This window comes from Anomaloglossus baeobatrachus, chromosome 6 (assembly GCF_048569485.1).
Source record: "Anomaloglossus baeobatrachus isolate aAnoBae1 chromosome 6, aAnoBae1.hap1, whole genome shotgun sequence".
Lineage (NCBI taxonomy): Eukaryota > Metazoa > Chordata > Amphibia > Anura > Aromobatidae > Anomaloglossus > Anomaloglossus baeobatrachus.
In genome coordinates, this window is record NC_134358.1 from 85,037,564 (window position 1) to 85,051,149 (window position 13,586).

Here is a 13,586-nt window from a genome sequence, read left to right on the forward strand (position 1 = left end):
TACTGCTGCCAGCCGGGTTCCCCATGTCAGTGTTTCCCGGAGCCTGGAGAGATCGGACATGTTTTTCATCTCTCCAGGCCCTGATGTAGCAGTGCCAGGACTGTCATGGGATGTCGTGTGGATTACGGCAGAACTTCATGGGTCTTTTTGAGGTTAATAAAGAGGGAAAAGAGGATGCTGTATTTAATTTCAAATAAAGGATTTTTCTGTTTTGTGTTTTATTTCTTTTAACTTATAGGATTAGTGATGAGGGTCTTACTTATTTTGGTCTTGATGACAATTATGTGCTGTCATTTAACCCCTAATTACCAGGGCATTCAGCAAGAGCCAGGTAAAGCGCCGGGATTGTCGCATCTAATGGATGCGACAATCCTGGGTGGCTGCAGGCTGATATTTTTAGGCTGGGGGTCCCAATAAGCATGGACCTCCCCAGCCTGAGAATACCTGCCCCCAGCTGTCTTATGGCAGGTTATCAAAATGGAAAGGGGGGGGGGTGTGTGGGTTTCAGGGGACGACTGGATTGCATGGCGTTTTTTTTTTTATTTAAATAATTTTTTAATTTCTTGAGTGCTGGATCCGGATCAATATCTGGAATCTCAGGCCAGCACTCTGGTATCTTTCGAAACCGCACGGATCCGGACTTTTGCAGTCAGAGTCCGCCAATCACTAATTAACCCCTTAACGACCTTTGACGTGGTGACATGGTGCTAAACGACCCATGAGGTACTCAGTACGTCATGGCGAAATCGGAGCCCCGGTGAGTGCAATCTGTTTACAAATACCTTAGATTCGGGGAGGAGGGGACCTCTGCCTAACCTCAGGAGGGGTGGTGCCTCCTCCCCGGACCTACGGAGGCTGTGATTGGCTGAGCGGTGTTCGTCAACCAATCACAGCCACTGTAATATTTCAGCAATTGAAAATGGCTGAAACATTGAAATCTAGCCCTGATCAGTGCAGCTGTAGCACTGGCCATTGGCTGGAGCTGGGTGATCGGTGCTTCACCCGCCCCCAGCTCTGATTGGAGAGATCGGCCTTGTGACCGATCTCTCCAATCACCGTGGATCTGGGGCCAGAAACCGCTCCCCTCCACTTTACTCCGTCCGTAGAAGCCGAGGGGAGTGATCCCTGCAAGTGCCCTGGTAAGCCCCTGGCCCCGATCCGCTGACACCGATCCCCCGTTGCGCTGCCACCGCCGCCGTTCTCCTCTATCTGCTGCAGCCGCCTCCATCTGCCACCGCTCTCTCCCATCAGCCACTGCCCCCCTCCGTGATCTCTTGCCCGCTCTCTCCCATCCTAATCTGCTGCCTCCTCCACCATCTTCCACCCTGTACGATCTGCTGCCCGCCTCCGCCATATCACCTTCCCGATCTCCTGCCCGCCATCTCACCTCCGCGATCTCCTGCCCGCAATCTTACCTCCGCGATCTCCTGCCCCGCCTCCCGCCATCTCACCTCCGCGATCTGCCGCCCGCCTCCGCCATCTCAGCTCCGCGATCTGCCGCCCGCCTCTGCCATCTCGCCTCCGCGATCTCCTGCCTGCTGCCCGCCATCTTCCCGATCTGCCGCCCGCCTCCGCCATCTCACCTTCCCGATCTGCCGCCAACCTCCGCCATCTCACCTTCCCGATCTCCTGCCCGCCTCCGCCATCTCACCTTCCTGATCTGCTGCCCGCCTCCGCCATCTCACCTTCCTGATCTGCTGCCCGCCCTCTCCCATCCTCTGCCGCGCCCTCTCCCATCCTCCGCCCATCTTTTTTTTTCATCCCGACTAGTCCCCCCCCCCCCCCTTTTTGCAGCACATCCATGCATGCATCCTGATTTTTTTTTTTCTGTAAACTAAGAAAGAAATACAAATAAACTTAGTTTAGGGCCAGTAAAATTATACTGTAGTAATCTGTAACTACAGTATTTTTTACTGAATATTGTAAGGGTCAGCCCAGTGCCACACTTGAGAGCGATGCATATGGGGTCTCATAACACATCTGGCACGGTCGCTCTCTTCCAGACACTGGTGTGCGGCTGTGCCGGATGATGCGATGCGAGATTTGTGCATCGCTCTCACGTGTGGCACTTGCCATAGTGTCAGTTGCAGGCGCTCATTATTTTATTATTTATTTATTTTTTTTTTTTTACTGATGTCTGTATTTTTTATTTCGCCAAACTAATTTTTTTGTATGGGGGGGGGGTGTCTAGTTTCCAAAATGGGGTCACATGTGGAGGAGCTCCATTGCTTAGGCACCATAGGGGGGTCTCCAAATGCAACATGGCGTCCGCTAATCATTCCAACCAATTTTGCTGTGAAATGGCGCTCCTTCTCTTCTGAGCCCTGCTGTGCGCCCAAACAATTGATTTCCACCACATGTGAGGTATCTGTGTACTCAGGAGAAATTGCACAATACGTTTAATGGTGCATTTTTTCCTGATACCCTTGTGAAAAAAATAGCTACCTGTTTGAAAAAACAATTTCGTGGTAAAAAAAAATAAAATTATTTTCACGACTGAACATTTCAAACTTTTTTGTGAAGCCTCCAGGGGTTCACAGTGCTCACTAAGCAGCTAGATAAATTCCATGAGGGGTCTAGTTTCCAAAATGGGGTCAATTGTGTGGGAGCTCCATTGTTTAGGCACCTCAGGGGGTCTTCAAACCAGGCATGGCGTCTGCTAATGAGTGCAGCTAACTTTGCATTCTAAAATTCAAATGGCGCTCCTTGCCTTCCAAGTCCTGCCGTGCGCCCAAACATTTGATTTCCACCACATATGGGATATCTGCGTACTCAGGAGAAAATGGACAATACATTTTATGGTGCATTTTTTGCTGATACCCTTGTGAAAAAAAAAAAAAGCTACCTGGTTGAAGCAACAGTTTTGTGGTAACATTTTTTTTTTTTCTTTTCACGGCTCAACGTTATAAACTGTAAAGCTCCCAGGGGTTCAAAGTGCACATCAAACATCTAGAAAAATTATTTGAGGGCTCTAGTTTCCAAAATGGGGTCACTTGTGGGGGAGCTCCATTGTTTAGGCACCTCAGGGGATCTTCAAACCCGACATGGTGTCCGCTAATGAGTGCAGCTAATTTTGCACTAAAAAATTCAAATGGCGCACCTTGCCTTCCGAGCACTGCCATGTGCCCAAACATTTGATTTCCACCACATATGAGGTATCTGCGTACTCGGGAGAAAATGCACGATACATTTTATGGTGCATTTTTCCGTATACCCTTGTGAAAATGCTAAATTTTATGGCTAAAGTAACATTTTTGTGTTAAAAAAAAAAAAAAAAGTAAAATTTTCATTTTTTCCTTCTAAATTGCTTTGGTTGCGGTGAAGCACCTAAAGGGTTAATAAACTTCTTGGATGTGGTTTTGAGCAGAGTAAGGGGTGCAGATTTTAGAATGGGGTCACTTTGGGGTATTTTCTGTTGCCTAGGTTTCTCAAAGTCACTTCAAATGTGATGTGGTACCTAAAAAAATTTTTTGTAAATTTTGTTGGAAAAATGAGAAATTGCAGATGACCTTTGAACCCTTCTAACTTCCTAACTAAAAAAAATTTTGTTTCAAAAATTGCGCTGATCTAAAGTAGACAAGTGGGAAATGTTATTTAGTAACTACTTTGTGTGACCTATCTCTCGGCATAAAATTTCAAACTTTGAAAATTGCGAAATTTTCAAAATTTTCGCCAAATTTCCGAAATTTTCACAAATAAACGCAAAACATATCGGCTTAAATTTACCACTGACATGAAGTACAATATGACAGGAAAAAAACAATGTCAGAATCTCCAGGAGCCGTTGAAGCGTTCCAGAGTTATAACCTGTCAAAGTGACACTGGTAAAAATTGCAAAAAATGGCCGGGTCCTTAAGGTGAAAACAGGCTGGGGGCTGAAGGGGTTAAGATGTGACCTCAGTCTAATCAATGCTGAAAACATTACAACGGTTGCCAAACACCACTGACTATACTAACAGTTGTTGATTTTAATCCTACATTTCAAAAAGGAGTATTGGAGGAATGGGACAATGCGGAGTGCTAAGAAGAGCGCTTTATTGGAATGCGTATATTTATTAGCACAGACATTAGGAGTGACCAGGTCTCTTAGGCTATGTGCCCACGCTACAGGATTTACCGCGGATTTACCGCGGATTTTGCCGCGGATTTACCGCGGATTTGCCGAAAATCAGCAGCAGCAGCACTTCCAAGCCATTTCAATGGCATTTTGGAAATGCTGTGCCCATGCTGCGGATTTGCCGCGGATTTTGATCCGGAAAAATCTGCAGCATGTCAATTGTTTGGTGCAGATTTGGTGCGGATTTTTGGCTTTGAATGGGGAAAAAAAAAAAAAAAATCCGCGGCAAATCCGCGGGTGCAGATTTGCCGCGAAAGTCGCGGATTTTCAGGCAAAAAAATCCGCAGGGACATTCTAGCGTGGGCACATAGCCTTAAAGTTTAGTTGGCTGCTAGATCTGAAGCCTCAGTCACTCCAGCTCTGTTCCCAGTGCAGCCGGAGTGACGGAGGCTTCAGATCTGCAAATAGCTCTTCAGCCTGATTTACATATGATTTCTCAGTAATGGAGGATCGGACTGACCATATGAAGGTATTGCTGGACTTGTCTTTGAAAGCGCTGCAAGATCATATAAATAGTTTTGTGGTCAAAATATTAAAGACAGACTCTTTGGTATGCTCAACTAAAGACATGAACATTTTTTGTTTTGTTACATTGGTTTTCATGTGGCTCAGTGGTTAGCACTGCAGCCTTGCAGCGCTGGGGTCCTGGGTTCAAATCCCACCAAGGACACCATCTGCAAGGAGTTTGTATGTTCTCCCCGTGTTTATGTGCGTTTCCTCCGGGTTCTCCGGTTTCCTCCCACACTTCAAAGACATACAGATAGGGACTCTAGATTGTGAGCCCCAATGGGGACAGTGTTCCTGATGTATGTAAAGCGCTGTGGAATTAATAGTGCTATATAATTGAATACAATTATTATTATTATTATTATTATTATTATTATTATTATTATTATTATTATTATTATTATTATTACTTTTAGAGGCTAACACAATCAGACCTGTTATTAGTACTGCAGAAATATTGGTAGTTTCAAAAGGTCAGTATTGTTGGGGTCATGTATATAGTTTTCTGATGATATATATCTTTTAAGAATTTTGTGGATTTTATTTTCTGCTCATTTCTTCTCCTTTTCCCTCTGCTCTGCAGGTCTTATGGCAGTGTATTCAAAGCCATTCACAAAGAGTCGGGGCAGGTTGTTGCAATTAAACAAGTTCCTGTGGAATCCGATCTTCAAGAAATCATAAAGGAGATCTCAATCATGCAGCAATGTGACAGGTACGCAGGTGACTGATAACACCAGGGAGTAGGAGGGGCAGGGTCGTTAGTAGTCAAGCATTTTTTTTTCTTATTAATAAATTACTCCGAGTCTAATGCAGGGGTACACGACCTGTGGCCCCCTATTATGTGATCTATGATGGTGGCTCTCTACTTTGTAGTTTATGGCATTGAAAGGGAACCAGTGATCAGGATTTTCTTATATAACCTATTGCCAGTGCTATACTGGCACTATCAGGCTGATTCTATACATACCTGTAGTGATCAGCTCAGATGTTTAGGTTTTGAAATCCAAGAAAGTAAAGTTTATACAATGAGCAGCTTCTTGAGTGACAGCAGCTGAGGATCAGATAATATAGTCATAGTTATCCCCTCCTACTGTCAGAATTAGCATAAGCATTATACAAATGACTCACTTTGTCTAGCAGGACCTGTGGTGAGGTCATACCCATGTGACCTGGTATCCAGTTCTGGTGGCTGAGGCCCCGCCCCTTCTGGTCACATGGGTATGACCTCACCACAGGTCCTGCTAGATAAAGTGAGTAAAAAAAACCCAAACCTAAAAGTTCAAATCACCCCCCTTTCGCCCCATTGAAAATTAAAGGGTTAAAAAAATAAAAAACATATACATATTTGGTATTGCCGCGTTCAGAAACACCCGATCTATCATAAATTGTAAAATCAATTAATTTGATCGGTAAATGGCGTAGCGGTAAAAAAAATTCCAAACGCCAAAATTACGTTTTTTGGTCACCGCAAGTTTTGCGCAAAATACAATAACGGGAGATCAAAACGTAGCATCTGCGCAAAAATGGTACCATTATAAACGTCAGCTCGAGACGCAAAAAATAAGTCACTGAGCCATAGAAACCGAAAAATGAGAACGCTACGGGTTTCAGAAATGGCGCAAAACATGCGCCACTTTTATTGGACAAGCTTGTGAATTTTTTTTAACCCCTTAGATACAAGTAAACCTATACATGTTTGGTGTCTACAAACCCGCACCGACGTCTGGCATCACACCCATACATCAGTTTAACCATATATTGAACACTGAGAATAAAATATCCCAAAAACCATTGTGCAATCACACTTTTTTTTTTTTGCAGGTTTTCCACACTTGGAATTTTTTTGCTGTTTTCCAGTACTCTATATGGTAGAAATTACGGTTTCATTTAAAAGTACAACTTGTCCCACAAAAAACAAGCCCTCATATGGCAAGATTGACGGAAAAATAAAAAAGTTACGGCTCTCGGAAGAAGGGGAGCAAAAAAACCATTACAAAACGCAAAAATGGAAACCGCCTGGGGCTGAAGGGGTTAATGTGCACAATCATGTAATGTAAATGGAGCCAAACATATCCAAGATGTCTTGTGTTAGCTATACTATCATCAAATGGTCCAGTAGATTTTTTTATCTAAATAGATTACTTTAGATCACAGCCACTAAATGATTTCTTGCTGGCTCCTCCCAGTTGGTCGTAATCTATGCCACAATGTATTAACATTTAGCTGAGATTTGTGCAGCCAGGGCATCCTCACCAACATGTAGGGCGCTTCATCACCGCATTAGAGCAGGAAATTGTTTGTATGATATGATATAGTCCGTATGTTAATTTCAAAGTATATACAACATGACGTCTAAAATTAGCATATGTTTTTTTGTAGTCACTACGTTGTGAAATATTATGGCAGCTACTTTAAAAACACGGACTTATGGATAGTAATGGAGTACTGCGGAGCTGGCTCCGTCTCCGACATAATTCGATTAAGAAATAAAACTGTAAGTATTAATTTTTATTCTGATTTTTTTTTTTTTTTTTGTTTTACTACAGAATGTGTGAATCTATTAAGTGTCAGTTTTTTCTAACCTTAAGGGGTACTTCTCACATAGCGAGATTGCTGCTGAGTCACGGTTTTTGTGACGCAGCAGTGACCTCATTAGCGATCTCGCTGTGTGACACTGAGCAGCGATGCGGCCCCTGCTGTGAAATCGCTGCTCGTTACACACTGCTCTAGTTCATTTTTTGGACGTTGCTCTCCCGCTGTGAAGCACACATCGCTGTGTGCGACAGCGAGAGAGCAATGATCTGAATGTGCAGAGAGCAGGAGCCTGGCGTCTGGCAGTCTGCAATAAGCTGTAACCAACGTAAATATCGGGTAACCAAGTGAAGCCCTTTGCTTGGTTACCCGATATTTACCTTGGTTACCAGCGTCCGCCGCTCTCACGCTGCCAGTGCCGGCTCCCTGCACATGTAGCCGGAGTACACATCAGGTAAATAAGCAAATGTTTGCTTATTAACCCGATGTGTACTGTGGCTAGGAGTGCAGGGAGCCAGCGCTAAGCGGTGTGTGCTGGTAACAAAGGTAAATATCGGGTAACCAAGCGCTTGGTTACCCAATATTTACCTTAGTTACTAAGTGCAGCGTCGCTTCCACGCGTCGCTGCTGGCTGGGGGCGGGTCACTGGTGAGATCTGCCTGATTGACAGCTCACCAGCGATCCTGACCAGAACAAATCGCTGGTGGGATCGCTGGTGCGTCGCTAAAGTGTGACGGTACCCTAATTATGCTTGAAGCAGCCTATTGCTTTTTTATTGAACTGACGTAAACAGAAAGTCATTGTTTTTACGGTTCAAAGTAGACTTAAGTCCATTAACATGTTGATCCATAGGAAGGTAAAAACCCCATGGGGCAGACACTAATAGCTCCATATTAGGGGATAATTCCTTCCCTACTCCACATGGGACAATTAGACTAGCTCCCTGGATTAATACTTCATCACAGAATCTACTGCCCATAACCCATAATATTATATTTTTCAAGAAAGTCATTCAGGTCCCTCTTAAATTTTTGTTGGAATCGACCACTACAACATTATGTGACGGAACGTTCCATAGTCTTACTGCTCTTACAGTAAAGAATCTGCATCTGTGATTAATAAATGTTAAAAAGAAGGCTCAATTCTGACCCCTATGTTACCCCACTGTTAACTGTGACCCAGTCCGAATGTATTCCATCAATAACCATCCTTTGTAGAGGAGGTGAGGGACAGCGGGAGGATTGTGGAGGTCATGCAACAGTATTACACCCAATTATACTCCTCTAAATCGCATTATGGGGATGAGGAACTGCGGGACTTTGTGGAGGAGATCACTCTCCCCAGTCTCAGATAGTGAGAGAGAATCCCTGAATAGAGATATAGACCTGGAGGAGCTGGAGGAGGCGCTCTGTCAAATCCAAAATGAAAAGGCCCCAGGTGCGGACGGACTCCCGGGTGAATTCTACAAGTTATATACCCATCTGCTGCTGCCAAGACTCTTGGATGTGTTCAGAGATGCTGAGGAGAAGGGATCCCTCCCTGCATCCATGAGGGAGGCTATTATTGTTCTGATTTTAAAACCCGGGAAAGATCCGACCGCGCCTGACTCCTATCGCCCAATCTCGCTGCTTACATTAGATATTAAATTAATCGCTAAAATTCTAGCTAACAGATTATCCCGGGTGATCACGTCAGTGATCCACGAGGATCAGACTGGATTCATCCCCAATAAATCTACTTCCATTAATTTGCGACGTTTATTCCTGGGGATACAGCTAAGTTCTGAGGGGAGAAACAAGGAGAGAGCAGTCCTGTCATTAGATGCAGCCAAAGCCTTTGACAGTATTGAATGGAATTTCCTTTGGGTAGTTTTGGAGAAATTGGGTCTTGGCTCCAGATTTATTGGCTGGGTCAAATTGTTATATGCCTCTCCGCGGGCCAGGATTCGAGTTAATCGTTGTACCTCCTCGTCTTTTAATTTGGCCAGGGGCACGAGACAGGGCTGTCCCCTCTCTCCATTACTATTTGCAGCGGCAATTGAGCCATTGGCGGCTATGCTTCGTGCGTCCATTGGCGTAAGGGGGTTTGAGATAGGCGGTCTGGAGCATAAGGTTTCCCTCTATGCGGACGATTTGTTGCTGTATCTCAGGGAGGTGGGGACATCGGTAGGCCCAGCAATTATTATTAAAGAATTTGGTAGGCGCTCGGGACTCCTAATAAACTGGAAGAAATCGGCCCTGCTCCCTATAGATCCACTCCCATCTAATTTTAGTACTCTGGGGCTGCCAATTCCGACGGTGGATAAAATGAAATACCTGGGGATTGTGGTTAGTGCCCGACCGCGTGATTACTACTCTCAAAATCTGGAACCAGTGTTGGCTCAGTTTAGGAACAAGATAGATGCCTGGTGTCGACTCCCACTGTCCCTTATTGGCCGTGCTAATCTACTAAAAATGGTACTGATGACCAAACTTCTGTATCTTCTCCACAACGCCCCAATATGGATCCACTGGAAATTTTTCCGTAAAATCAGCACTTTGTTTCGGGAACTCTTGTGGAAACAGCAGCAGGCTAGAATCCGCCTTGAGACCCTGCAGAGAGGGAAGGAGGATGGGGGTCTGGCAGTCCCCAACCCGTGGGTTTATTATGTTGCGGCACAGATGCAGCACTTCAGGGGGTGGGGAAAGGATGAGGCATATGACGCTGGGGGCAAATTGGTGAGGGGCCTTGCAGAATGGGGATACCCAGTGGCTTTTTTGGACGCAGGATACTCTCCCAGAGGAGGACCATTATATCCAACATTATCATTGATGTACAAGGTGTGGGATAGAGGGAAGCAGTTGCTGGGAATATCAGGAATGACTGAGTACTGGCCCTTATGGCATAATCGTGGACTGGCGGAGCTGCAGAGACTCCCGGGTTGGAGAATGGGGGTGAGCAGGGGGGTGCATCAGGTGTCTCAGATTCTTCAAAATAATATACTTAAAAGATTTGACCAGCTTCAAGCTGAGTTTGGGATACCGCACAGTTCCTTTTACCAATACCTGCAGCTCAGTCATGCCTATGAGACACAGACACGTCGTATGGACATTAGGATAGAGCGGAATCACACTCTTACTGATTTGTTGACATCTGATCGCTCCTATGGTATTATCTCCAGGTTATATACAGTGATGTTATCTAGACACCTTGACAAATTCCCTTTGCAGGCTAGAGAAAAGTGGGAGAGGGACCTAGGCCCTATGACAGAGGAACAGTGGGGTGAGGTCCTGTCTCAGACTCCAAGCCTTGCTGTATCTGAAGGCCAACGACGGTCACAGCTATTCCTGTTACATAGAGTATATAGGACACCTAGTCTATTGCATAAGATGGGAGTTAGGATGGATGATCTGTGTCCTAGGTGCGGGCAGGAGGGTGCTAATCTGATGCATATGATGTGGTCCTGTGGGAACATTGAAGATTACTGGAGGGCAGTACTAGAATTGGTTAGGCTGCTTTCACACATCCGGCTTGAGCTCTGCGGCTCAATCCGGCTGTGCAAGCTATGCAACGGATGCGGTGAACACACCGCATCCTTTGCATAAGTTTTTCCTTTGCGGCCAGTCCGATTTTTGCCGCTTGCGGCATGCTACTGAGCATGCGCAGTGGCAAAAACCGCATACGGCGGCCGGATGCGGTTATTGCCGCATCGCGCCGCATCCGGCCGCCATAGGCATGCATTGAAAAATGCGCCGCATCGGCCGAATGCGGCGCAATGCGTTTTTTTTTGCCGCACGAAAAAACGTGCCAGGCAACGTTCCATCCGGCCGCCGCATCGGCTAAATCTGCCGCATGTGGCAAAAACCAGATGGAACGCAAGGCCATGCGGCACAAATTAAAGTCTATGCAGGAAAATCGCAACCGGCAGCAAAAAAAAACGGTTGCGATTTTCCTGCAAAGTGCCGGATTGTACCGCATTGCAGAAACCGGAGGTGTGAAAGCAGCCTAAGACAAGTTTTCAATATCCGTCTACAGCCAAGACCTATTATATGTATCCTGGGTCTACTGGAAGGGGGGGTGGACTGGAGTTCGCCGGTAATGGTCGGTATTACACGTCTCTTGTACCAGGCTAGGAAACTGTTGGCCTACCACTGGTTGGACCCAGCGCCTCCGGTCATCGGGGATTTTAGGGAAAGTGTAAACGCTATACTTCGACTGGAGAGAGGAGTATACCTTAAAAGAAATGCATTGAAAAAGTTCTATAAGATCTGGGGGGCATGGTTGGATACCACAGGCCTTCCCTCCTCGGCGTTACTGCAGGACAGTGCGAGCGACCAGGTCCTTCTCCTTCTGACCGGTTAACAAATTTCCTCAAATAGTGTGATATGCGTACTGCTGGAATGTGTGTGTGTGTGTGTGTGTGTGTGTGTGTGTGTGTGTTTATGTATTTATATATATATATGTGTGTGTGTATATATGTGTATATATATATATAATGTCATAATGATGCTGGGTAAGCTATACTATGGAGAATATATTGGGAAATAATATGCACTTTGAGACCCATATTGAAATGAGATGTGGACTGCGGGTGCATTGTTTATTATGTTGTGTGGTTTTTCTTATTGACTAAAGGTTTTTCCCCTTTCTGTGATATTTCTATGGGGGGAATTTATTTTATGTGTTGTATAATTTTGCTGTTAAATAAAAATGAACCTGATTTTAAAAAAAAAAAAATAACCATCCTTTGTTTCATATCGCTGAGCCACTTGTTAACACAGTTACACACATTTTCTTCTAGTCCCATTATTCTTATTTTATGTACCAAGCTTTTGTGTGGCATCATATCAAACACCTTTGAAAAGTATATAGAAAACATACACTGCGTTTTTGTGGTCCAGTCTGGATCTTAACCCCTTAGTGACGGAGCTAATTTTCACCTTAATGACCAGACCAAATTTTGCAATTCTGACCAGTGTCACTTCATGAGGTTATAACTCTGGAACGCTTCAACGGATCCCGGTGATTCTGAGATTGTTTTTTCGTCACATATTGGACTTCATGTTAGTACCAAATTTAGGACAATATTTTTTGCGTTTATTGAAGAAAAAAATTGAATATTGGCAAAAATTTTGAAAATTTAGCAATTTTCAACTTTTGAATTTTTATACCGTTAAACCAGAGATTTCTGTGACACAAAATAGTTAATAAATAACATTTCCCACATGTCTACTTTACATCAGCACAATTTTGGAAACAAAATTTTTTTTTGTTAGGAAGTTAGAGGGGTTCAAAGTTTATCAGCGATTTCTCATTTTTACATCAAAATTTACAAAACCATTTTTTTAGGGACCACATCACATTTGAAGTGACTTCAATAGGCCTAGATGACAGAAAATACCCAAAAGTGACACCATTCTAAAAACTGCACCCCCCAAAGTACTCAAAACCACATTCAAGAAGTTTATTAACCCTTCAGGTGCTTCACATGAACAAAAGCAATGTGGAATGAAAAAAAGCAAAAATTAAATTTTACCTAAAAATGTTGCTCTAACCCAAATTTATTCACTTTTAGAAGAACTAACACAACAAAATGGACCCCAAAACTTGTTCCCCACTTTCTTATGAGTGCGCCGATACCCCACATGTGGTCAGAAACCTCTGTTTGGACAAATGGGAGGGCTCGGAACAGAAGGAGCAATATTTGAATTTTGGAAAGCAAATTTGGCTGAAATAGATTGCGAGCACCATGTTGCATTTACAGGTCCGCTAAGGTACCTAAACAGAAGAAACCCCTCACAAGTGACACCATTTTGGAAACTAGACCCCTCAAGGCTTCTATCTAGGGGTATAGTGAGCATTTTAGATCCACAGGTACTTCACAGATTTTGTTAACGTTACGTTGTCATATTGAAAATTTTAATAATTTTCTCAAAAATGTTGCTTTAGCATCAATTTTCTCACTTTTTCAAGAGGTAATTCCAAAAATTTGACCTCAAGGTTTGTTAACCACTTTTTTATGAGCGCGGTGATACCTCACATGTGGTCTGAAACCTTTGTTTGGACAAATGGGAGGGCTTGGAACGAAAGGAGCAATATTTGAATTTTGGAAAGGAAATTTGGCTGAAAAAGATTGCGGGCACCATGTCACATTTGGAGGACCCCTAAGGTACCTAAACAGCAGAAACCCCACACAAGTGACCCCATTTTGGAAACTAGGCCCCTCAAGGAATTTATCTAGATGTTTGGTGAGTACCCTGAACCCCCAGGTGCTTCACAGAATTTTATAACGTTGAGCCATGAAAAAAAAAAAAAAAAATTTTACCACAAAATTGTTATTTCAACCAGGTAGCTTTTTTTTTTACAAGAGTAAAAGGAAAAAATTCAGCATAACATTTATTGTGCAATTTCTCCTGAGTTTGGCGATACCTTATATGTGGTGGAAATCAAC

General features: G+C 44.0%; 1 protein-coding gene across 1 annotated transcript in view; it reads left to right on the top strand.

Moving 5' to 3' along the window:
- The window catches only part of STK3 (serine/threonine kinase 3), a 283,538-nt gene that overhangs the window by 37,660 nt on the left and 232,292 nt on the right, over positions 1-13,586 (top strand). Inside the window, exons 3-4 of the mRNA XM_075353079.1 lie at positions 5,208-5,336; positions 7,004-7,118. Of these exons, the coding sequence (XP_075209194.1) occupies positions 5,208-5,336; positions 7,004-7,118 (244 nt within the window). The remainder of the gene's footprint in view (positions 1-5,207; positions 5,337-7,003; positions 7,119-13,586) is intronic.